The sequence below is a fragment of the Rattus norvegicus genome, chromosome 1, assembly GCF_021556685.1.
Source record: "Rattus norvegicus strain SHRSP/BbbUtx chromosome 1, alternate assembly SHRSP_T2T, whole genome shotgun sequence".
Classification (NCBI taxonomy): domain Eukaryota; kingdom Metazoa; phylum Chordata; class Mammalia; order Rodentia; family Muridae; genus Rattus; species Rattus norvegicus.
In genome coordinates this window covers 253,744,508-253,770,567 of record NC_141534.1, presented here as the reverse complement: position 1 = coordinate 253,770,567, position 26,060 = coordinate 253,744,508, and the positions used below count along the sequence as shown (strand labels likewise).

The following is a 26,060-nucleotide window of genomic DNA, read 5'->3' as shown; positions in this document are numbered from 1 at the left end:
TAACGACATTCTGGCCAACCTAGACTAACCAAGTAGGATGGTCAACAGGCCTGGGGTTGGGGGAATCAGTTTTTCCCAACTGCCCTTCATACCACAGGTACCCTTCTTGGCTCTGACCTAAAAGGAATTTCTTATGTCTGGGATCCATTTCTAGTCTTGGACCCTCAGGGGCCAGAAACACTGCAAGAGACTCAGCACAGAGTCCCTATAGCATCTGGAGACCCCCCATTGGACCTCGCAGATGCTGAAGGCCAGGAAACCCCTGTTCACCACCTGCAATCATTCTCATGTTGTCTTAGGCTGGAGAATTCCAGATCTCCTGTGGGATCCCAACTCTGTTCCTGCCAATTGAGTCTTTTCAGATGAGCTTCTGAGCATGTCCGTTAGGGACCGGCCACCTCTGCTGTGGGTGTCCGTTAGGGACAGGCGACCTCTGCTGTGGGTGTCTGTTAGGGACCGGCGACCTCTGCTGTGGGTGTCCATTAGGGACCGGTGATCTCTGCTGTGGGGTTACGGTGAAGCCACTAGCACGAAAGCGGGTGGCAAAGTGCTTTGCACATGAGTTTTTTTTACTTCAGTTGTGGTCTCCAGGAATGAAAACGGATGTCTCAGAGGGAAGGAAGGAGTCCCAGGAGGAAAGAGCCAGACATGGGAGCAGGCATCCGAGAGTCTTACTGCTCCACTGGCCATGCCTGGCCTCACTCCCAGCTCTGGTGACAGAGGAATAGACTTTCCATGTCTTCCTGGAAAGGAGTCTGGTACTCCAAGGTGGCAAGGGCCTCCTCAGAGATAGCACAGAGCTCAAAGGGCAAGAGGGGACCCTGTAGAGCTGTCCAACAGTCATGGCCTGGCCCCACCTTAGCCTACTGCTTCTTCCCGTACCTTAGGGATGCCCGTGGATGTGAACTCAGCTGCCTTCCGCCTGTGGCAGATCCTCAATGGCACCAGCTTCCACGGTTGCATCCGGAATCTATACATCAACAACGAACTGCAGGACTTCACCAAGACACAGATGAAGCCGGGCGTGGTGCCCGGCTGCGAGCCCTGCCGAAAACTCTACTGTCTACATGGCATTTGCCAGCCCAACGCCACCCCAGGGCCCGTGTGCCACTGCGAGGCTGGCTGGGGGGGCCTGCACTGTGACCAGCCAGTGGACGGCCCCTGCCATGGCCACAAGTAAGCCTGGGATGAGCCAAGAGAGCCATCACCCTCACCTATCCGTCCTTTGTCTGCAAGTCCCACTTACTTAGGGCAAGCATTGCTTTGACAGCCATAGCTTTAAATCTTTAAATTGGAGCATGCGGCCTCACATTAATTACTAATAATTGCTTATAATTAATAATGATAACAATATGTATTATTATTATTATTATTATTATTATTATTATTAATCTGGCTTTAAGCTTTTATCAGCTAGAATAGGACAAGCACAGAATCACATTTTTTGCCGCACTCCTTTAAATCTTGGGAACAGAGTTAAGGGCAAGGGCAGAAGGGGTGGGGCCTCCTCTGGCTGGTTCATGGGCTAGCCTGTCCTCACAGCTCTCTCCTCTGCCACTTCCAGGTGTGTCCATGGGAAATGCGTGCCCCTCGATGCACTTGCCTACAGCTGCCAATGCCAGGATGGATACTCGGGGGCTCTGTGCAACCAGGTCGGGGCTGTGGCAGAGCCCTGTGGGGGCTTACAGTGCCTGCATGGTCACTGCCAGGCCTCGGCCACCAGAGGGGCACACTGTGTGTGCAGCCCAGGTTTTTCAGGCGAGCTGTGTGAGCAAGGTCAGGGAGCCCCATCCTGACTGCCCTCTGCAGGCTCCCTCCCCACCATCCTGCTGTAACAGCCTCATGTTAGCATCCATGAACCCCCAGCAAGCCCTCTCATTCTCAGCCCCTTCTCTCCCCTCTGGTACTTATGGGACTACCGGGCTTTTGGTGCCCCTGCCCTCTAGGAACAGAGCTTCACCCCTTCTATCTCCTGGGCCCAGCCTGCCTTGCAGCTCCCTTCTGCAGGGCCCTGCCCTTCTTGGCTGAGGCCTATATGAAGTGATCATCCAGGTATGCCCAGTAACAGCTCCTGGCCAGGTTTGAGCATCTTGGCCTATCAGCGTTGGACCTGGGTGTAGCAGGATGCTTGAAAGTTGAGGGATTTCTTCCCAGACGTTCCCTGGGCTCCTTCACCAAGATGCTTTGGTTAGACTCCAGACTGCAGAGGCTGAGAAGAGGGAAGAAGGAGAACTCAGCCTTGGGTACCAGAGAGTCAGTGGGTCACGCTCTCCACAGAGGAATACTTCCACAATGCTATTGCCCTCCAGGCCTCAGCTCTTGCACATCTGCACAGTGGAAATCATCTCACTTGGCCCCGGGCCTGGAGGGCCAGGGCAGTCAGCTGTTTCCCCCTTCCCCAATCACACTGTGGTCCTGGGAGGAAGCACAGCACAGGTGCATGCAGACAGGGGGAGGACAGAGGGATGAGAGAGCCCTCCCAGAGGAGCCCTCCTAGGATGCTGCCCTGTCCCCCTCCTGCCTCCCATGGTGTGCCCTGAGGCTGTGTCTTGGTGTTTGTCCCATCCAGAGTCCGAGTGCCGGGGGGACCCTGTCCGGGACTTTCACCGGGTCCAGAGGGGCTATGCCATCTGCCAGACCACGCGCCCACTGTCATGGGTGGAATGCCGGGGCGCGTGCCCGGGCCAGGGCTGCTGCCAGGGCCTGCGGCTGAAGCGGAGGAAGCTCACCTTCGAGTGCAGCGATGGGACCTCGTTTGCTGAGGAGGTGGAGAAGCCCACCAAGTGCGGCTGTGCCCCGTGTGCGTAACGTGCGGGTGGCACACTAGCAGCTGGGCTGGGGCGGGCATCACCAGGATAGCGCTTGGGTCCTGGTGGGCGCGGGGACACTGAGCTGCCTTTCCAGCGGACTGCACTGCCAGGGCAGAGGAGCAAGGCCCGGGTTGCCAAGCCCTCTCCCAAAGTGCCTTGCACAGATAGGCGCTTAATAAATATTTGTTGAATGAATGTGTGTGTGAGGTCAGGCCACAAACGGTGGCAGAATGGTGGCACTCCTCTACCTGCTACCTGGGACTGAAAGGGGGGGCTAAACCCTGTCTCCACTTGCTTCTCCTTTGACCTGTGATCCTGGCTGACCTGAAACAGTTTATGTCCCAGTAGCCTCTGGTTCCTCCGAGGACACGCACCTCCAGGGGGTGCTGCCCTGGCTTCTGCAGTCATGTCTATTAGAACCGGGCCACTCTCCAGGGTAAGACCTCCTGTCACAGAGAAGGGACTGCTCCTTATTCCTCAAATCATGTGGCCCATTGACCCCACAGTTTATGAAAGAAGCTGAGACGGGGCAGGGTGGGGCGGGGTTTGCGTAGGGCCAGGCCTCTAATCCTGAATATAGGATGATGGTAGCTCCTATGAGGGGGTCCTTGTTCTTGGGGTGGCAGGCTCCACCAAAGAGGGCAGAGGTTCTTGGCTCCAGCTGAGTAGACATTACTGGCCACAAAAGGGGCATTGGACCCAGGTTTTCCAGCCAAAAACTGCTGGTGCCTCTGGTGGAGAATGGATGGAGTTTGAGGGGGGAGCTGGATAAGGCCAGTGCCTTCTAAATTGGAGGCCTGGTTTGGAGGCCGGGTGATACAGATGCTGTGTCCCTGCATGTTGCGGTTCTGCTCATTTCGGGCCTCAGGTCTGCAGCATGAAGCAGGAAGGTAGATGGGAACCCCGTAGACACTGCCATTTTGGTCTCAGGAGGGGAGGCCTGAGGCATTAGGAGATCTGTTTCCATTAACTTCATTAGCAGGTATTCATGTACCTAACCTGGAGTGGGTTCTGCGAGCATGCAGCCCCCATGTGAACTAACTGCTGAGCACCATGGAGTACCCAGGATGGCCCAGGCTGAAGCAACTCGCTCTGGGGGTTGGCAGTGAAGGCTGTTTGAAGCCACCAGAGACATGGCTGCCTGACACAATGGCTTCCCTTCCACGCAGGGCGAAGTATAGAAAGATGAGGTTTGCCTCTAACAGAGCTGCTGAAGGGAGAGAAGGTCATACTTAATCACTTCTCCCGGAGAGAGAGGCTGTAGCCCTGGTCTGGGTGTGCAGGCAGAGTGGGGTTGCCTTTGTGGGCCGTAGGTGTGAGCATACTCCCCCCTCCCCCCACACACACTCAAGGCTGCTTCTATCCAAGAGTGTATGTACAGAGGGTGGCCTTAAACCTATCACTGCCTGTGTGGACACCGAGAGGAGCCTCTGGTGCTGGCGAGGGCGTACACAAGCCTCCTGTGACTTGAGAACTTGGCCTCTCCTCTCACAATGGCTCTCAGACCAGTGAGACTCTGGGATGGGAAGAGAGCCCATCCCTGATCCACTGGTTATTGTCATGACTGGGTATACTCTTTGCCAGGGGCTAGGACTCCATTTCCTTAAGGCCCTCAGCTAGGGTCACAGTGCGCTGACCCACCGCTCTCTAGGAGGACAGAGGCCCAAACCTCTAAGGACTTTAAGCAACTCTGCACGGCATCTTTCCCTTACTCCAAGCTTCCACGTACGCCACTGTGGTACCCAGCAAGCGGCTGTTCCAGGCTGCGGAGGGCAGAGAAGCTTAGATACATAGCGTGATGTCCCTTTCTAGAAATAAAGGTGTTCCGGCCTCCTTAGCTTTTTGCAAGTTTCCTTCCCCAGACATCGTCACTCACTATTGGCCAGAGGAGCCAATTCCTGGGCTTGAGAAGCATGGGAGGTGATGCCACCTTTCCCCAAGGCCTCGGGATGGAGGTGAGAGGCTGATTTGAGAGTGCCCAGAGAGCCATGAGCCCCCGGTTCCACTTTACCTTTGACTTAGTATCTCGCAAGCCAAGGGCCTGCTCTATCTCTCCCATCACCTGCCCACACGGACTCGTAAGGTCAGGTAAGGGGGTGACTACGAGACCAGCCCTTTGAGGAATCATCTCCACATTGTGTTCCCCTTTGTTAAAGATCTTCAGTTTGCGTTGTGGTCGTCTCCAGCTGTTTCCATTAGACACGCACAGCAGAGACCCAAGCAGGGCAGTCCTCAAGGAGCCGGCACGTGGGCAGCACTGCGCAGGGTCCTGTGGCGATGCTAAGAAATGGAAAGGGCTGTCTTTGTTTCCTCTTTGCCTGCTGTTAGCCTAACCGTGAAAGTATCTCTTTATACAGAATACTTACAGATTCTAATATATATTTGTATTTCATTTTGTTATAGTATTTTTATATGTTAAAGTCAACCTCCAGTGTCTTGCTTTGATTTTCAGATGCTGTGTGGTTGTGACCTTTTGTTTGGGGTTTCTAGTCTTGTTTGGGTCGACTCTTAGAAACTGGCTTCGGTCCCTGAGGGAGCTGCATCTGCCCTTTCCCCAGAAGTATTGTTTTAGAATACATCAGTATTGTCTGTCTTCCGTGTGAACATGACATTGATTCATGGACTTTCTGCCTGCCTGGTCTCTTTCTTTGTCAAAACGAGCCTGCTGCAACCAGCATTCCACCTTCCCAGGGTGGAAAGGCTCTGGGCGGGCACACTGGCCGCAGTCATCACAGCCAGGATGTCTGCTAGCCCTGATGTTACAAGGCATGCTCATCCTGAAGGAAACGGGTGTGTGACAAACTGGGGAGGATCCCTCTCATCTCCTGACATTAATGTTTTGAGCATTTGCCTACAGAGCCGTTCACACATTTAACCAGACCCCAAGGGTCTTGGAGCTTCCAGGCAACAGATTAGAAAGCAGCATGTATTCTCGGAGAATCCTAGAAGGCCCCTGTGCCCAGGCCAGTAGAGTAAGGGGGCAACATACACCAGACCAGAACACTGCATGTAGGAGATGAACAACAGGATCTACGTTTCTAAGGCACCCCCCTGCCCCCAACAAGTCACCAAAGGTAAAAGGATGTGCCAAGCCGTCCACTGTTGCCAGGGCCATGAACTGATCTCACCCAAGAATGTAGTAATGCTACAAAGCCCCATTCTAAGAGCACACGGCCACCTTGAAAGGGCACAGGTGTATTAACTTGGGTGCCTTCACGATTGCTGGGGATCTGGAGAGGAAGGGCACACTAGAGAGCTGGGTGGAGGGGACAAAGTGAAACCCAGCAGTGTCATAGGCTCAAGCGTCTGGGAAGGAAGGAAGCCAGTAGTTAGTGCTCCTTGGCCCTGTTTCTATTGCCACTTCTTATTAAAGTAGCAGGTACCAATGGGGCAAATGTCAACTCCCACTGCTACAGACTGTGGCAGATGAAGAGCATTTTTGTCCAGCCTACCTGTACCAACTGGCTTTCACCACAACCTAAAGTTATTAGCTTCAAACAAAACAGCACAAACCAAAAACCAAACACAGTAACAACCCCCCCCCAACCCAGAATTGGAGACCCTAATTTTTGGAATGAAAAACTTAACAGTTTTAAACTATTTTTTTTTTTTAAAAAATCCTGGGTTAAATAAACACATCTGTAGATTGGAACTTTTCAACTTGAGTGTTAAAGCAAAGCCAGGGTCTGCTGGACAGCCACTACGACTATTCTGTGACACACAGCCACGAGATGGACTGGCTCCATGGGTCTCACGGGGCAACTATGACCTTGAACAGACCCACGTCCAGCAGGTGCAACAAGGCAGATCACAGGAGCAGCCCTGGCAAATGCAAGGTTTGTTTCCTGCTGCCATCCAGCTGGGGTCACAGAACTGGATAGCACCTGGCCGGGCTGGCTTGTTCCCTCCTCTCTGACACCTATGCTGTCCTGCCGTGGATCCCATGACGCTTCGGTTATATTTTCTACCCCCTGAAGTGAAGCATAACTCAGAGCATCACTAATCGTTTAGGGCAGTGCCCAGCCCCATGGCCGACACAGTCTGCTTTCAGCCACACAGTAGTGGGGCAGGAGGCTGTGCCCTATTGTCCCCTCCCCCTTGCCAGTGATTACACAAACACGCTTTAATATCAAAGAACTTTAATATGCTGCAATAAAATAAGCGCCTTGAAAAAGCTCACAGAACAGATGTCAGTGTTAGAGAAATCCCTCCCACACACCCTCTAGCTCCACACCCCATTTCCTCAAACCAAACCAGAAAATCCTAACTACCACGAGAATCCTTCAAAGCCTGGACTTCGGTGTGGGGCCCCTTTTATCAAGAACAAAAACACAGTTATCCACGTGGTCCAACAGGAAAAGCGAAACACAGAAGCCAGAAAGTCTACGAGATTTCAATATTTAAGAGACTTGGTACATACTCAAAGTTAAAATAACTCCAACTTTTATAGCTATACATACTGTTTTAAAGCAACTTAATATATTTTTAATTTTCATATATACACTCTCAAAGGTTCTTCAGGTGAGGTATGTAAACATTGTCTAATGAAAAATTTTCAATGTTTCAAACCAACAAATTCACAGCATACATTGAATTTCATCCATTACAGACACAGTATTTTCCTACACTCACTAACAGTGGAGTCCAGGCCCAAGAGGCACGAGCTGCCCTGCCGGGTGCCATTTGTAGAGTCTTCTCACTGCACTAGTTTGAAAGGCGCTGAGGTCAGGGAGGGCTGGACCCTCCAGAGGCCTCCCCCTTGGGCATCTGGAGCACTGGCTATGACTCACAAGACAGCAAGAAGGAGCACATCCAAACACCTACAAGACTGACCTCGGCGGCAACACCAGGAAGGACCAGTAAAACCTTCCGCAGCCCCTGCCCTAAACTCGCTCTGAAGGGTTGTGGCCTAACAGAAAATCCAATGCACACCTGAGCTTCGGTTAAATTGCATGGCCCTCCTAGGACCCCTGCCAGGCCCCTCAAAGGCAACCACACAAGCCTAAATTAGGGCACTGGGCTGTGCTTTTCATACAGGGTGGGGCTGAACTTCTTAATATCATAATGCATATGGGAAAATAATGCCATGAGATCACAGAGATGACCAGCGCACACAGGCACTGGCCCAGGACCTTGGAGGAGCTCAATTTTGAAAACCACTTGTTCCCTGAGGGTAAACAGCAGGCTTACATTGAGATTAAGCAAGGTTAATGTGGGAGATTTTCATTACAAAATATCAAAGACGTAGGAAACCTCTGGCCAGAATTTCTATTTCAACCCCGTATCATCTACAAGCCCCTCCCCCCACCCCCCCTCACCGTAAGTAGTCACCTCCCCAACAACACAATGCAGGGCAAAGTTCTCTCCTCTGCATGCTTTTGGGCTCAGCAGTGGAAAGTTTACCTTCACGCACCCACCTCAATCTAAAAAACACTAGTGAAAAAAACACCAGTGAAAAAACACTATAGTGAAAAACCCCAAACACCATCAGAAATACAAAAGGGACATATTCCAAAAGCCTAGAAAACTACATCACTTCTAACAGTGGGCATCTGGGTGTGGGGTACTCCTTTTCGTTAAGCTTAGGACGGTCACAGGAAAGGCTGCTCAACAGAGTTGGGCACATTAAGAACCTAGCCAGACTCTAGGGGCCATGGACCTCTGGAGCCTAGGCATAGAGGCAGAAGGCAGGACACGGGCTGGCTTCCAAAGGTGAGTCAGACAGAGAGGGGGGATATAGTAGGCCACATGGTTCTCTGATAAAAATTCCTTACATTTATTCTATGGCCAATTGAGCTTTGCCTCATCTGTCCTGGAAAGTAAAATTCCTGGGAAATCGCTAACCTTTTGATTGGCATGTCACCTTTGATGTGTCTGGTGCTGAGAGAGTTCCCACACACTGCTATAGTTTTGTGACATGGGAGCATGCAGAAGAAACAGAAGCATCAATTCAAGTAAAGCAGCCTCTTAGGAAAGGCAAGAGGCATCACAAGAGCTGTCCCCCAACCTGATCCTCTGAGACAACAGGACTGGTCAGCACCTGGGGTCATATTGCTATGGGAACACGTCAGAAAGAAGACCTGGGAATCTGCTCTGCAGACCCAAGCACTGACCTGTACTGTACACCTGTATATATAACATATATAACACAAGCAGGGGAGAAGAGGGGGCGGTTAAAGCTTGGATTGGATGGTCCATTACAGGTCAAATGCCCCAGACAGCTCTCAACCTGCTGGTTTGTTTCTTTCTCCATGAGTGAACTGTGTTGTAAAAGAGGTCCACTACTCAAAATATAATCTTCTACAATATAATGCACACCAACATCACTCAGAATGCGACTTTGTATACAGAACATGTAATAAATATTTCTTAGAAAACTATTTACAGCATTACGTCTTGTGAACATTTAGATGAGAACAGAGTCTACTTTCTGCAAAGGTTAAAAGGTTTTGACCGTCTAGTTCAGTGCTAAATTCCCTGGCACCCAGTTACCCATTCACATTTCATCTCAAAATCAGATCTGCTTACAAACAGCATCTTAGAAACATTCTCCGGCATTACTGTTCCAGTGCATCCCTTGTTCAGAAAAGACAAAGGGAGGCCATAAGGAAACAGGCAAACTACAGTTCAAATAGATGACAGCAATCCCTACATACCTGGTCTCCAAGTACTCTGGAGCCCTGGAGAGGTAGGCCAAGCCAGCCATCCCAGCAGAGTGACACAGTGACAGATGGGATGCCATGGATGAAGCACAGGGGAAAAGGGACATGGGTGACCACAGAGCACTGGTTTATGACACTGTGGGTACTCTGGACCGCAGACCAGGACTCCCAAGAAGCAAAGCTGATTGCATTTTAGAACCATGGGTTACAGATGGGTGGGAGGGGCCACATCTGCACAGATGCTTGATGAGAAAGAGGAGGAAAGCCAAGGTGTACCTAACATTTGTCAACGTGCAGAAGGTGACATGTGTGCCTCTTCTGGGTGTGTCAAAGGGTGACTCTCATAAATCCTGAGAGCCAGACGAGCTCATATTGGCAACCACCATGGTTTCTCCTCATTGCACAGGCATAAGGCTTCTTGTCACAAGACTACAACTGAGGTCACTTCCCTGCACAGGCCATGGAAGTGAGTGGCTGAATATATCAATGGTGCATAGGTAAGTGGGTATGGGGGATGCCCGGATGCTGGGCTGAGCAAAGCCACACTCCTTCAAGCTCTGCTTTGGTCTGGGATGGAGCATCCAGAGAAGCCTTAAGGTTCCCAGTCCATGTTGTGTCTACCCAAATACAGTAAGGGTTTTGAGGTTACGCCTCCAGCCTTTATTGTGATGTTTAGGCGTTTGGTAGCTGAGCACGGGAGCTGGGAGAAGAGATAGCAAGAACAGTTCTGGGAAAGCCCTTTTGACAGTTAACTAATTTTGTTAAAATAAATACTTTGTATAGAAGCATTTGAACAGGAAAACACCACTATTTACACAGTAAAATAAACTCCACAGTGGTGTGTATAAATATGTTCTCTATGTATTTGAAACCAATCACTAATGCAGTCTCCTAGAACTACTACGAATGCAGAAGCCAAAAGGGAAATCAATTACCCTAAGATACAGTGGCTCTAGCAATTATCCCTACCTGTGGTATAAATATACAAAATTATGCAAATCTTATTCGTGTAGTTTCTTTACCACAAATGCTTCCAAGCACAACATACAGCTCTAACTACGACACAACACGAGATGTACAGCATGGTACCAACTGGAGTGGAGAGAAGGTGGGCCCGGAACGGCATTCAGACCCAGCCCACCAAGCACGGTGAGAATCAAGCAATGAATAAATTCTTCTCATATGATATGTGCTCAGCAAAGCACTGGGGGGGGGGGGAGTGTCCCAGAGAAGATGCCACCGGGAAGGGGGCCAGTGGCATAGGCAGGAGGGGAGAAGAAAGGCAATGTACCAAGAATGGCTCCCCGGATGGGAAGCTGCTTCAGACCTGAACACACCAGGGCTTCCCCGGCAGGCTGGGGGGCCCTGGACCTGCTGCGCCTAAAGCTGCTGGTGGACGGACAACACACTGTTCATGTTAAAAAACAAAACAAAAAGAATGGCCTGGGTCAGGGTTCAAACACACAAAGATCGGTCACTTTTGTCCACAGATATTGACCAAGTTTGAGAACTGTAAACCTGCACACACGGTAATGTGCAGGAGAGAAAGGAGGGCTATCAGTGTGAAACACTGCCAGCCCCTGTGCTTTGAGAGAGGCACTGCTGTAGGCTGCTCGATCACTGCAGATCAGCATGTGTCTGTCAGACACTGCTGGTGCAATGTCTCTATCAGTCAAGTCCAGGGTGACCCGTAAGAACGATGACTGATTGCATCCTCAGTTTACAAAATTACACTTTAAACTACACCCTAGCTGATACATTCTATCTACAACTCCTCAGCGAGTGTCTAATGGGCAAAGACAATCTTTTCTTCTTTACAAACACTGATGTACAACGGCTACTGTATGCTGAGACAGACGTGTAAGATGCCACAAACCCATAAGGACTGTTGCAATGCTGGCCTATGTGAAGAAAAATAAAGTGTGCCTAACTGCTCACACAATTTCATAATGGCTTTTGCAAAGATCAGTACACTGACCTGAAAGGTCAGGCAGTTAAGTATTCTAGGCAGTGTGGACCATTGTCTGTTAGTGGTTCTGTTATTTCTGCTTCTCCATTTCAAACAGTGAAAAACCACTCTGGTGCAATCTCACACGATGGGCAATGGGGCGCTGTTTCAGGCAGGTGGTCTACACTTTCAGGCGGCTTGTAAGTGCACCCCTATCAAACAGGCCTATCGGGTGTGAAAGGTTCAGGGTCTCTTGTCACGTGCCTGTGCCCATCGGCAGGCTGTGTGATGGGCTGAGGTCAACACACTGAGAGCCTGGAAAAGGACAACTGGGTGGGGAGAAGGTAAAGCAAGGAATTGACCGACACTGGCTCAAACCCAAAGACAAAGGCAAGCCATAGCCTTTGCACACTGTCATCAGTGGTCCCTTGGGTGCAGAACAGTGGGGTGCTACAAGGTGACTAGCTCAGCAATGCATCCCTTGTACATGACAGGAGTCTTCAGAATTTTCAAGAGTTGAATTATTTTGAAAGCAGTCTCAAAAGGCTAGTTCCCTAGTTCTGCCATGTTTAAGTGTTAAAAAAGATCTTTCCCTTGAAGGACGCACGCAGGTAGAAGTACCTGCTGTGTGGCCCCGAGGACCTCTTTGGGTATAGAGACTTCATACTTCAGGCGTTCCAACATCTCGGCAGATAGCCAGCCATTAGAAGATATAGAACGCTAGGCAAGAATTCAAAATAATCTGGGCACATAGCTCCGTGGTAGAATGAATGTCTGCCTCGCTTACATCAGGCCCAGAGTTCAAGTCTGCAGCACTGCCCACCAATGAGGAGACAAGGTTCCCCCTTGTTAAAGTTTTTGACACGGCAGTCAATCTGAGAGTACGTCTGAAAACAGATCAATGGTAACACGCTATAAAAAGCGCTTTGGTTGTCACTAGACCTTTGTTTCCATGCTATGCAATTTTCCCTCAACCAAATGCTCACCAGAAGCTCCCTCGGCTGACCTCATCAGAGACAGTCTTGGCTTATTTTAGCAAAAAGCCAGAGGCAGTTCTAGGATTATAAACTATGGGAGCACAGGGGCCAGGCCACAGAATTTTAGAAATCCAAAGACACCTTGCTCAGGGGTTCTTGTCTACAGGCTGGGCGAAGGATTTAAAAGGAGATGAACTTCTTCAGAGCTTACTTGGTCTCTTACAGTCAAGAGCACAAAGTATGTGCATAGGACAGAAGAGGAATGGAGAACCACCCCTAAAAGAGGTTATTTTCTCAAGCAGGAGTCAGCAAATTCAGTTATTTTAGGCTTTGTGGGCTTCATGGCCACTTCTCCAAGTATCTAGTCTATGTCGTGGACAGTCAGTGAGCAAAAGGGCATGGTTATGTGCCAACAAAATGTATACACAGGGGAGGCCAGCCCACTGCACGTCTGTGACTGCTCATCTAAGCTAAGAGGAGGCCTGAACTGGCTGATCTGAAGCCACAGGGATGAAGGTGGCTCCCTAGCTACTAGGCAGCTTCTTGGATTATTCAGTCTGTTTCTGGTATTTTGACAAGCACAGACTTGTTGGTTGCCACACCGAAGCATCTCTGGTTTGCACCATGTAGCACGATGTCATTTCCTATGGGACTCTTAAGTCTACTGATCTATGAACAGCAGCCGTGCCCTCGATAGGCCACATCTTGGTTTACAGCATCTGTCTTGAAGTGATGCTTGCTGATTACTGCAAGGTGCATGGTGGGAAATCGACCTGTGCTATGTGATGTACTGGGCCCCTGGGGAAAGGGATGCATAACTCTTCCCTCTAAGCCATTACAGAATGATGAGGCGCAAACCCCACAGCTCAGCTGTGGTTTAGAGAGGACAGTGTAAAATCTTCAATCAAAAACCCCCCTCCCAAACAAAAAACAAACCCAGCAAGACCCAGGGAATCCCAGGGACTAGGAACTGTAGATCAAGACTCAGGTAACATTCCTATACAGGAAGTTCCCAGAACAGAAAGAGGTTTAGGGCCTTCCCAGTGCACTGCAACACTGTAACAGAGCCGAGGAAATACCAGAATAAAACTCCAAACCTCCATCCCAGGGAGCCCAGTGAGAAAGAAAGTGAATCTCCCAAAGAAGCTTCTCTGATACCTCCTGGGGCATCTTCCAGCTCCTGAACAGAGGGAACCAGTCCTCTGGCATCGACTTCAGCGCCAGCCTTTGACAGCCACTTTGTTGAGTGTGGGGAGGGCCAGGAGCAGAATGCCTTTCAGATTTAGTATCAAAACTGTGGGACAGAGTGCATTACATATGGTGTCAAGTCACACTTGAAAATGGCTACAGGAAGGCAGGAAAACAAAGAGGCTGGAGTCAAGGCCAAACCTGGAGATGCTGAGGGGCTGATTTCCCAGCATGCTCTGGGTGTGGAAAGGCCTAGAGCCACTGTCAGGCTTTGCTTTTGTGTCCTTTCTTCTATTAACAAAATTAACCAGGATCAGCAAAAATGAGATTACTTAACCTGACGGTGCAAATTTGGTAGACTGTCTGTCTGTTTAAATGGAGTTACTAGTATCAAGTATAAGTTGATTTTCAAGATGCTTATGTCATTGTTAGGTGGCTATATAATAAACACTTCCACACACCTCCCTCAAATGCAGCATATCTTAAAGAGAACTTTTAAAACCAAAAACCACCATCAGAAAAGTAATGGAATGAATTATAAACTTGGAACTGGAAGCATCCCACCAACTTACCACTCACTCCTCGCCCTAACCTAACCCAAGCACCTTACGAGGGAATCTCCAGGTAGCCAAGGGCACCTCATATATATGGGCATCGGCACACCTGACATTAGTGAGCCTTAGCCGTTTAAGTCACCACAACAATATCCAGTGAAAACTAGAGCAAAAGTTCTTTTAAGCCTTAAAACCATTTTTTAGGATTAAATGAACCTATTCAAATCAGAGTAATGCTTACGTGCGACCTAATGCTGAGAAAGAGTTGCCAGCACTCGGCAGTCTCACCACGATAGGTAGCTTGTGAATGGTCAAGGTCAAAGATAATAATAACAACAATAATAACAATAATAAAACGGGAAATGGGGAAAGGGAGAGGGAAGGAGGAGGCTCGTGGGACAGAGGTGACGTTAAAAAAAGAAAAAAGAAAATGATGACTTCCATTATCTGTGAAAATTCAACACAATTCTCAACTTCTCATGAATCAAATGCTCCAGTCCTAACAAATTATCAGAAGTTTCCATTATCTGCAGCAAACCTTTAACAATAGTAAAATAGGTAGAAGGCCTGTTTTATCATGATTTGCATATAAAAGCCCACCTGGGTTGATCTAAAAAGATCGGAAGCAAACTACACAGAAACTTTTAGTAATGAGAGCAGGGCAGCAGCTGCACACTCGAGCCTATTTCGGTGACAGAGCACGTCAAAGCCGACAGGCTTTAGCAACCCCGGGCTTGCTGACTGGCCCGGTGGGAATGTCAAGTGCACACTGCTGAAATGGAGCAATGTTGTAGGCACCGAGGAAAGCCAATGGGGCCACGCCAGGCTCCAAGAAAAGGCAAACATCACTTTCAATTATTGCGGGTCTCACTTCTGAGCCAAGGGACAGAATGACACATTGTGGGGGAGGGGTGACTCTGCAAGTGTTTAGCCACAAGAACGGAACTGTCAATTTGAGTAGACACCTATTCCAGGCAAAGACATTCACATCCGAGAGTCCCACTGAACTCCACTCATCTGAGGGTGGGGATGTGGCTGCACTAAGACTCTGGGCAGCTTCAGCTGACTGTGTGTCTAGTCTTTCCAAGCCACTGCTCACAACACCTCTCCCAAGTCTGGAGCCGGGATTAGAGATGCGCACGGAGACTCGGAATCACTTCCAAACACTCCAGCCACTGCTAACTGCTCAGCTCACAGATACACTGCCTGGGGAAGGAGGAGCTTTTCTGTGAAACCAGTACAGAAGACACTTGCGGGTAGCAACCACAAGCATGTAAGATGCATATATGCACACGGCTAAGCTTTTCCACTGCCAGAAAGAACATCTCGACTTCCGCTGCGCAGGGAAATACTTTGTGTAAGAAAGAAAACAAGAGTCGCTCATCCTAATGGTCAAATGACAGGCATGATAGTAGTAACATATTTTGGGGCAAAAAGAAAAAAATAAAACAAAACAAAAACATAACAAAAAACAACAACAAAAGAAACTGTAGCACATCTTTGTCTCATGGGCACACAAATTTGAGAACATGATCTGAAATGATTTAAAAAATAAAAAGATGAAGGGGTGATCAACAATATGTGTTTTGGAAGAAAAGTAACAGAAATATTAATCTTTTATAATAATTATAAATCCCCTGCATTCTCCACATACGATAGAAATGATTTGGTTCAGCTTTCAAATATCAATCAAATAAAAACCAAACAAGACAGAGAGGGAGTTGTGCTGCGGGCTGCAAGGTGCACCTGTCCAGGGGCGCACGGGCAGCTGCTGACGGCTCCTCGCTCACTGCCTCCCGCATGTGTGGCGGCGGCCTCCTCAGTGACAGAACAAGTGCTTGTGCGTCAAGTATAAAATACAAGCCTTTAGTCACATACATCAGCTTCTTAGCTTTTGTAAATTTTTAAACAAAAAAGGATAAATAAGGCACTGTACTTCTTAAAACAAAAACTGCTTGGTTCCAAGTTTAAAACCCAAGGAACAACCAGAAAATAACGTACAACTTCTCTTAGCCCCAGAGAAGAACTCTACACGTTCCCTTCTCCAGCTAAGAAGCATTCTCTGACATCTCAAACTGGCGTATCCTGTAACTACAACGAGAAAGGCTTGACAAGCTTATAAAAACAGATTCTGTTAATGCAAAATGAAAGTTTGCTTTCATAGGCCCGTTCTTCAGTGGCTATCCAGGTTTCACTTGGCTTCTAACCGCCTCCGTTTGCCCTGGGAAGAGTCCAGTTTGGCCTTGAGCTTTCTTTTTCTGGGGGCAGTCCGGTTCTCTGGGCTTTTTGCCAAGGGTCTGGCTCGGCCCCTCCCACTGCTCAGCTTCCGGTTTCTCCTCCTGGCTTTTGGGGGCTTTGAAGAGGCTTCTCTTGCGCCCCTTTGTTTTGAAGGCTTTGCGAGCGCTGCAGAGGCTGCTGTGGGATGGCCGGGTCTTCTGTTTGCATTTTCCTTTTCTTTCCTGGATGCTGGGCAGCTCTTCCCAGGACCCTTCCTACAGACTCTCACTTTGTTCTCTTTCAAGGTCATTTTCTTGGATAGTTGGTTGACTCTGTCCTTTGCAGCTAGCTTCTTTGCAGCAGAAAGGACTCTGCTGGCTTTTGTTGCCGGCCCCTTGTCCTTACCGTCTTGAGTACCGGAGCCTTCTGCTCTTTTGCGCTTGTTCTGACCTTCCACTTTAAGCAAGGTTTCTGGCATCTGCTTCCCTCTTCTCCCCTTGCTTCTTTCAGCCCTCTTGGGGTTGACAGGAAACCCATCTGCACCCACCTGGAGGGCGAGCTTGGGGGACATTAACGGGTTGATGCACACACTCTTACGTCCCTGCTTAATTTCAGAAGCCCCACCCACTGAGCTGTCTAGGCGCTGTGCTCTGAGCTTTCCTCGTATATTGGAATACTTTCTAAGGATCCGGGTGCTGGCTGGAGTAGGCAAGTTGGTGGGAGGATGACTATGTCTGCTTTCCCTGACTTCCTCCACACTGTCTTCACTGTTAGGGCCAAGGCTGATGTCACTGCCAGCGTCTGGCTCTACCTGCTCAGGATTCTCTCGTAGTTTAGCCCACAGCTTCTGGGTTTTCCAATTATTCCTAGCAGGAATGGCTCCTGGGAATTTCTTTAAGTGTTTTTTCAAGCGTTCTGCCTGCAGTGAACTAGGGTACATGGTGGAAGGAGGGTACTTCTGAAGAGGGTGTTTAACAAGGGGGATGTCTCCAGGAAGACGAGTATTTAGTTTCTTCACAATGACCAGAGACCGAGTTTCTGTTGTCTCTAAGAACCACTTACAGATGTTAGACAGCTTAAAGTTTGTCATAAACAGCATCTGAACGGGAGAGAACTTTTGCACCTCCAATGAACCCCTACATTTCCGTGACCTCTTCTTGCTCTTCCAAATCTCCTTCAGCTTGTCAGACTTGCTCCTGGCTCTCGATGTCGGCTGAGTTTCTTTCTCCAGCTGGATCCAGCCCTTCTGAACTCTCAGGTACTGAGCGTTGAAGCTGGCGATCAGCTCCTGGTTCTCCTCCTCTGCACACCAACCCACAAACTTGGGTTGCTCCTCTGCCACCGTGTCTGAATCTTCCTCGTCTAAGGACTCTGCACTCGGAGAAGCTCCACTTTCCTTTGGCGCTGGGTTTACTTGTGTAACTTGCTTCTCTGAAGTCATTTTTGCAGTGTCCAAGGCACCCACACAATGAGCAGGCCTCAGGTTGTAGGTTGAGGAAGGCAGTCTCTTAGGCCTTCTTACCAATTTCGGTGGCCCAGCAGCATCGCCACTCTGACTGGCCGATATCGCAGCTGAGCTACATGGAGCACGGCCGGCACCATCTTCATGGTGGGTATCCTCAGCGTCTACCTCCCTCACAGCGGCCTCCGTGTCCTGTATGACAATATGTCCCGGGTTCTCTTTCACCTGCTCTGGGTCTCTCTTGCAAGGAATGCTGTCCGAGGGCACGTGAGCATCTTTCTCATCTATCTTGGACCACACACGGGTTCCCAGGTTGTCCTGAGGAGATGGCTGGCTAACAGTGGCTGGGTCACTGCTTGGGGAAGTTCCTCCCTCTTCCCTTTTAACTTCCTTTGCCAACAGGTTTTTAACAGTCTGCCTTGTAATGACACCAAGTCCTTCAGCCTCCTGCTTGGTCTCTTCATCAGAGGAATGTTCACTGACACCAGGGTTTTCAGTGTCCTCCAGGCTGTCTGTATGGTTGCTGTCAATCACTGAGCCCTCAGATGTCACCCCACCACAGTCCCCTTCTCTTTTAGAATGCTTTACAGCATGATTTTTAGAAACGTTGACTTCAGAACAAGCAGCATTTGAATCCAAACCCTGGCTCCCTGGGTACCTGTCAGCAGAGGAAGAATCTACAAGCTGACTTCTCAGGCACCTGTCAGAGGCCTCGGGGAGCTTTTTAGCCTTTTTCTTCTTGTCCACATTCTCTTCGGGTGAGCCAGAGTTTGGCTCACTCGGATCATTTTCTGCTGAGTATTTTATATCCTCGTCATGTGCCTCCAGGTGTCCTGTTCCATTTGCCACCTCACCTCCTTCCGTCTGGCTTGGGTTCTTCTCATCAGTGACAATGCTGCTCTCCAGTAGGGGCAGGGAGCCATCTAGCAACAGTGTCTCCCCAGGGGTGTCTCTGGCCTCAGCCTCAGTGCTGCTGCTTTGGTCATGCTCAGACAGTTCTAGACTCAGGGGAGGATCTAAAGCCATAGCAGGACTTTTATCCGCTGAGCATGGAGAACGCCCCTCTCTGACGGCTGTTTCGGGAGAAAACTGAGGTCTACATGGGAGGTCTTCACTGCCCTCCCCAGAGGTGAGGGGGATGCTTCCACCTGTCAGAACCAGGTGGCACTCCTGTGCCTGCATCTCCTCTGGTCCTAGCAGGGAGGCTGCTGGTGGCTGGTCTTGCTCATGGAAAGATAGTACACTTGCTGTTGGGGATGAGACCACAGTGCTGCCTTCTGGCATCTCAGACGGATCCTCATTAGTGAGGGCAGCAGGCAGAAGACATGCTGGGCTGGAGGGTGTGGTCTCTCCTGGCCTAGGGGAGACGCTAGGATCCCGCTCATTCTTGGTGAGGCAAACCTCTGGCTCCTGATGTTCTTTCGCTGATGATGTGTCTTTGTCCCCCTCCTCGAGGGAGGTTCTTTCTTTCCTAGGATCGTCACGGGTATCTTCTTTCAGAAGCTGCTCACCTGCTATGGGAAGCTGCATATCAACTGTGGGAATTTGCACATCCACTGAGGGAAGCTGGACATCCACTGTAGGAAGTTGTGCATTCACTGAGGGAAGCTGGACATCGACTGTAGGAAGTTGTGCATTCACTGAGGGAAGCTGGACATCGGCTGTAGGAAATTGTGCATTCACTGAGGGAAGCTGGACATCGGCTGTAGGAAATTGTGCATTCACTGAGGGAAGCTGGACATCCGCTGTAGGAAGTTGTGCATTCACTGAGGGAAGCTGGACATCGGCTGTAGGAAGTTGTGCATTCACTGAGGGAAGCTGGACATCGGCTGTAGGAAGTTGTGCACCTACTGAGGGAAGCTGCTCATCTGCTGTAGGAAGTTGTGCACCTACTGAGGGAAGCTGCTCATCTGCTGCAGGAAGCTGTGCACCTACTGTGGGAAGCTGCTCATCTGCTGTAGCAAGCTGTGCACCTACTGTGGGAAGCTGTTCATCTGCTGTAGGAAGCTGTGCACCTACTGTGGGAAGCTGCTCATCTGCTGTAGGAAGCTGTGCACCTACTGTGGGAAGCTGCTCATCTGCTGTAGGAAGCTGTGCACCTACTGTGGGAAGCTGCTCATCTGCTGTAGCAAGCTGTGCACCTACTGTGGGAAGCTGCTCATCTGCTGTAGGAAGCTGTGCACCTACTGTGGGAAGCTGCTCATCTGCTGTAGCAAGTTGTATGCCTACTGTGGGAAGCTGGACATCTGCTGTAGGAAGTTGTACACCTCCTGTGGGAAGCTGGGCATCCACTGTAGGAAGCTGTGCACCTCCTGTGGGAAGCTGCACACCTCCTGGAGGAAGTTGCACACCTACTGTGGGAAGCTGCACACCTACTGTGTGCTTTGAGGTGGGACCTGTAAGAGTCTGCTTGGGAGTCACCACTGCCTCTGATGTTAACGGTGAGCAGCTTCCTTTTTCTTGGGAGCATAAATTCCTGGCCAGCGTGCGAACAGTTGGCAGCTCACAGCAATCACCATTGAAAAAGTATCCCCGGGTACTCTTTCGGGCTGTTTTCCGCGAAGATAATATGGATCTTTGATTCTCAAAGTGGCATTCTGTTATTGGTTGACTGATATAAACGACATCACACTGGTTGTCATAATCATTTATCCTCAACCCTGACGCCCTCTTACTTTTCCGAGCAGTCTTGATGGAGGCCGATATCATCTTGGTTTGTGAGTGGCCATTGGATGCTCTGTGTACAGCTGGCGTGGGGCTGGGAGCTAACCAACCACCTTTGGAATGATCAAAATGGCCCTTGTCTCTGGGGTATGGCTGGAAACCCGCCTTGTTTCTACCTACTGAGTGAAGATGGTTCTCTTGCTTTGGCCTTGCATCTTGCTCATCTGTCTCTAAATCCTGGGGTGAGGATGTTCTTGAGCCACACTGTAAAGCATTCTCTTTGTCTGCAGCACTGGACGAGTTTCCCATAAACCCTGAGTCCCATGTCTCTTCTGATAAAGCTTTGAATGAGTTTCTTTGAGAAACAATACAGCTACCACCCTCTTCAGTGTTCTCAGCCACCAGCTCCACTGCAGCCAGACTTTGGACTGATGCTGGGGCACTGTCTTCAGCATCCTCACGGGGTTTCATGTCTGTGTCTTGCTCCTGGCCAGTGGTTTGCCCCTCTAAGCTTTTAGAACTGTGGGGGGAGTTAAAAGAGGAAGAATCCAATGTACTGAGGCATCCCACAGTGGGACTGTCTGCAGAACCTGTGGGGTTCTGTTGGGCATCTGGAGGGCCGGAGGAATCTTTCTGGACAGTGCTCAAGGCATTCTCTCTCCCATCTACAGAGTCTGTCTCAGGAGGTGGGTCCTTCATGGTTTCTTCAGTCACATTCAGGGAGCTAGGAGACCCCGATGAGTCTAAGAACAACTTTACGGAAGCAGGAGAACCCCCATCAAGACACGCATCATCCTTTTCATCGTCTCTGCTGCCCAGGCCGGCACAATCCGAATCTCGAGCAGAGACATCCATCACTGAGGGTCCCAAAGGCTGCAGGTCCTCAGAGCCTGGCTGAGACTCGGTGTACAGGTCACTCAGGACACGGATGAATTGCTTCTGATGATGGGTGCACAGCTTGACCATAAACTTCTCCAGCGGGGACTTTGACGGATGGTTAGAATCAGCTACGGGTGCCTCTGCTGAATCCTCTCTAGACAAAAACAGAAAGAAGAAGAAATTAGAATTTCCAAAGTATGAACTGTATCAGAGGCTATTTATACTGTAGAGAGAGGGCATTCTGGCAAAAACTGTCATTTACTTCCAGGTCTGTTGTGTACTTGAGCTTAAGAATATGTAATTAGATTGCAAAGCCAGCCCATCTTACTCTCAAAGACTGAGTATCTCTGGTACGTTTCTCTGTTTACAGTGCTATGAAATCAAAGAGGACCTGGTACACACTAGGGAGTGCACTACCACTGAGCTGCATCACAAACCCTACTTCATCCTTTTTACACTTAAAAAATTCAGAATTATCTTAGAAGAAACATTGGAAATAAAATTTCGCCGCATTATTAACTCTGTATGGTCAACAAAGAGCGATCCTTATCCAAAAATCTGTAGTGCTCCGAAATGTGACAAGTGCTAACTGTGTAAGATTACTTTTAAGCTATATGGACACAGTGAGCCTGCACCGTAAATGATTTTGGGCGTTAGACCTGGGCCTCACTCATGAAATACATCATTAAGTATTTGCAAACATTCCAAAATCTGAAGAAAGCCAAAATTCAAAACACGTCTTCTCCCAAGTATTTTGGATAAGGGGTCCTCAGTCTGTCCTTTAGTTTTAGGCTCAGGTAACGGTGTTAAAATAACCACTAGCTTCGGTTTATAACACAAACTCTGATATTCCATGTCACTTAGAACACTTAGCTGTAAACTCAATGGCTTGCAGACGATTTCTCGGAGAACAACTGGCTGAAGAGCCACCAACAGTTCTCCAGAGCAGGACGAGAGCTGAACGAACTTCCACAGTGGTGGACTATCAGCTTTGGTCCGCGTGACACATCCTCACACTAGCCCACCACTGAGCTTCCCGGAATATTACCCAGAGACATTTCAGTTACACAAGCTGCTCTACCTGACAGCCACCTCCACATGGTGAAGCTCTGTTGGAGTTTGGACCACAAAGACAAGGGGGCGTGGGAGAGGCCAACACTAGATTCAAGACAGAGCACACACTGCCTGCAGGGATGGCCACGGGGTCTCACTGGTTGCTTTGTGCTTCTGGATGCACAACTTTTACCGAAGTGACATGGAAAGAGCCCAGAGTTTGATACAACTTCTCATACACACGCTCTTCTCCACCCTTCTGGCTTACAGACCTTTGGAAGAGTATTATTTGATGGTATGTGAGACACGATAGAACACAGATGGTAGCTTCATATGTGCTAAACGAGTATTGATTGATACGTCATCTGGTTTATTCTTCTATCTTTGTGCAGAAGCAGGGCTTAAACAGGTTTGCTTTCTGTGTTTCCAACATGGAACAGAGTCTCGCTATGCAGCCCTGGCTAGGCCGGACTTGCATCAGCCCTCTCTGATCCTCCTGCCTCTGTCTTTTTTTTTCCCCCTCAAACTTCTAATTCTTTGTGGATTTCACACCATGCAGTGAATCCCATTCAGCTCCACGTCTTTCTGTATATCTTCTATCCTTCCCTTCCCCAAGAAAACAACAACAAAAATCTCACTGAGGAAGCTGTAGTGAGTCACAGTGTGTCCCACAGTATACCCTTCGGTCCACACATCTTTACTTGCAAATGTTCGTTGCAAGGAGTCACTGGTCTGGTTCAAGACCTCTGGCTTTTGCTACTCTATCAACACTACGTCCTTACCAGGGCTCCTCCAGGGTACCCTGTGGTCTGCGTCAGGAGATCCTGCAGCTATGGATTTGCAGGGCTGAGCCCTTCAGACTACTTCAGCAGTTCACAGATAGAGTGGATGGTGAAGTGGACCAACTGAAAGCTCTGGGAGGCAGAGCTAGCTCACCCAGTGCCTCAGCCGGCAAGGCTGCCACAGCCTCTTATGTGCTTGGTTACGGATGTGGGAGCACACACCAGCAAAAGCAGTCAAGGTTTTTATTTGTCTCCCAGAGTGACCTGAAACTTTCTGTACAGCTGAGGCTAACCTTGAGCTACTACTCATTCTCTAGCTTCTACCCTCCAAGTATGAGGATTGCAGTTATGTGTTACCACCACCAGCTAGACTTTAATTACATTTATATCACGTATGTGTGCATCCATTCTCACGTGCACATGTGCCACAGAATACAGATAGAAGTCAGAGGGCAAATTCTGTGAGTATGCTTTGTTCTTCCAAACATGTGGGTCCCTAGGATTAAACTCAGGTCATCAGGCTTGGTGGCAAACACTTAGATACACTGAGCCATCTTGCCATCCCCTGAATTTTAAAAAATATTTTGGTGTAATTCTTTACAGAATCGTACCATCACTTAGCATATCTCTTTTCCCGCCATGCTGCCTTTATTTGTCTGAGAATCAGTATTCATCCCTATCAGGACATAGGAAGGCACGGACCGCAAATGATGGCTCTCAGTGGAGATGCGTTAGAGCTCTAGATCTGACGGGCTTTGCAGGCAATTTGGATGCATAGGTAGGAGCCCAGCAGTAAGTGGCGTCCTTGGGGCTGAGAGGCTGCATATTAACACTAACCTTTGTCCAACTATCATTAAACAGCTAACTTTACAACTACGGCCATAAAACTACTTTCCGCTGTGACTCCAAATGATTTACTCCCCCCACCCAAAAAGGTTTTAAAGAGAAACTAAATTTAGATGGTTTTTAGTTTCTTACCGTTCAGCTATTTAATGTTTTGAGTTAACCTCAACTTCCTGGTATTTTTTATATTGCTGCATTTCCCATGCTTGGCTTTTAAAAAATGCTGCCGATCTGATTTAAACGCTGAAGGTCTGCCTTTGCTGGGCAGTGTGTGAGCTCCCTGCATCTCTGACACAGCCCAGGTACAGCACCTGCACTAACTTTGGCTACTACCAGGCAATTCGCTAACTGAAGAGCAGAGACTCTGCCGTGCAGAGAATTCCCTCCCTCTGACTGTGGAAGCACCTGGACTTTAGCTCACTGAGTAGTCTGCATCATATTACGTTCTGGACACCGGACTAGATAAGATCCTTATGAAAAAAACGTATCACAGATGCTGCAGTCCTCTGTCTGATCTCATGTTAGGTTGAAATCATTACTTTTGCTCAACAGAGGCCTCCCTGTAATAGGTAAGTGAATTATTTAGCAGGCGGAAGCCCACCTCCAAAGCACAGTAAGATCACAGGGATTGGTAAATTAGAAAGAGGCTATAAAAGAAGAGGGAGCCTGACGTGTAGGTCTTGGAATCAGTCCTGGTTTATCTCCTTGGTGAGAAATGGCCTACGTGACCTTGATCACTCAGTCGTCCTACCTTCAGCTCAAAGCCTAGTTCAGAAGGGCGTGGTAAAGGATAAGATAATATTCATAAAAAAGGCACAGTTTAAAAGCAACTGGTTGCTTCACAACCCTATCTTAATGATTTACTCAGTGATGTTTTTCCAGACCAGAGGTGAGGCATAGCTGAGCTCTCCTATTTGGTCAACACTGCAATACTTACATTCCCTTGGCTAATATAAATGGTGGCCAGTCACCGCTCAGGTTATTGTGTACTGAAGAACAGATCAAATGTGGCAGGAAGCTAAATGTCAGGTGTGAGACTCTAGACTCTGGGAGTAATAGTCAGGTACTCTCTCCAGCAGTTGGGGTGCAGCCACCCAAAGACTGCTGTGCGGGCAAATCAGTATCGCTGATGACCAAAATAGGTTTTTCTTGACCGAACAAGACCAACAGTAAGCACAGGGGAGCTAATGTTAGGAGCAGAGAGAAATACAGAGGAGAAAGGAGACCTTAAACGACGCAGACTAGGACTAGAGTATTCAGCTTGGCTTGTTTCTTTAAACAAAACATGAAAATGTATGCCCCGTGCCCTACCAAGGTGTACAAGCTGTTCACTTGTCAGGCGGTTACCAGGAAGAACGTGTCCCACTTCTTCTCTCCTGATCTAGATCTCTTTCAGGATACGGTGAGTCTGCTGACAGGTTAGGGGGCTGGGAGCATAGACGGGGTTAGGAGGGTATAAATGATCCGATAGGGTCGGTGGGAAGGGTGGTTCTTAAGGGAGGCAGGTACACACAGAGGTAGAAGGGTAAAGCAGTAAGGATGCCAGAAAAAACTACAAGAAATTTCACTATGTATCTTTAAAAGACACACAGTTTTATGTTTTTTTATATATATAGTTTTAATGAACTTTTCTCACTGGGTTAATCGTGCTTTCTGTAAGAGCCACCTTTAAAAAAACCGTAACATCCAAGAGAATCCCTCTTTTGAATACTTGGCTAGGCTGTCCAGGAGACTCCCAAAACATGCATCCTATTGCTGTTGTCCTTGCTCCCAAGAGCAAGTGCTTATGGCTGAAGAAACCATGTGCCTGAGGAAGACTCCCGTGAGCTGTGACAGGCCTGAGTGTCCTCTCCCTAAGGACAAGGTTTCCTGGCACCACAAGGAAAGCATTATCTACTCTCGATTATCTCGAATTTATCAATCATATCTCAACAAAGGAATGACTCAAAAGGTATGACAGAACTCTGTCTAGTCAAAGTGTGCATGGGTGTGCAAATGTTTCTTTATACAACAAAACTGTG

The 26,060-nt window shown here is 48.8% G+C and overlaps 2 protein-coding genes across 13 annotated transcripts in view; one reads left to right on the top strand and one right to left on the bottom strand.

Annotated features, from left to right (window-relative positions):
- Window positions 1–5,434, top strand: part of Slit1 (slit guidance ligand 1) — a 147,609-nt gene extending 142,175 nt beyond the window's left edge. The window contains exons 35-38 of one of the 2 annotated variants that reach the window (XM_087587285.1): window positions 888–1,176; window positions 1,565–1,776; window positions 2,570–2,800; window positions 5,263–5,434. In XM_087587285.1, coding sequence (XP_087443411.1) covers window positions 888–1,176; window positions 1,565–1,776; window positions 2,570–2,800; window positions 5,263–5,279 — 749 coding nt within the window. In that variant the 3' untranslated portion in view covers window positions 5,280–5,434. 2 annotated transcript variants of the gene reach the window in all.
- A 1,498-nt stretch (window positions 5,435–6,932) lies between these two features.
- Window positions 6,933–26,060, bottom strand: part of Lcor (ligand dependent nuclear receptor corepressor) — a 107,083-nt gene continuing 87,955 nt past the window's right edge. For 7 of the 11 annotated variants that reach the window (XM_087578106.1, XM_087578132.1, XM_087578119.1 and 4 more), the window contains one exon: window positions 11,440–21,515. In XM_087578106.1, coding sequence (XP_087434232.1) covers window positions 16,331–21,515 — 5,185 coding nt within the window. In that variant the 3' untranslated portion in view covers window positions 11,440–16,330. 11 annotated transcript variants of the gene reach the window in all.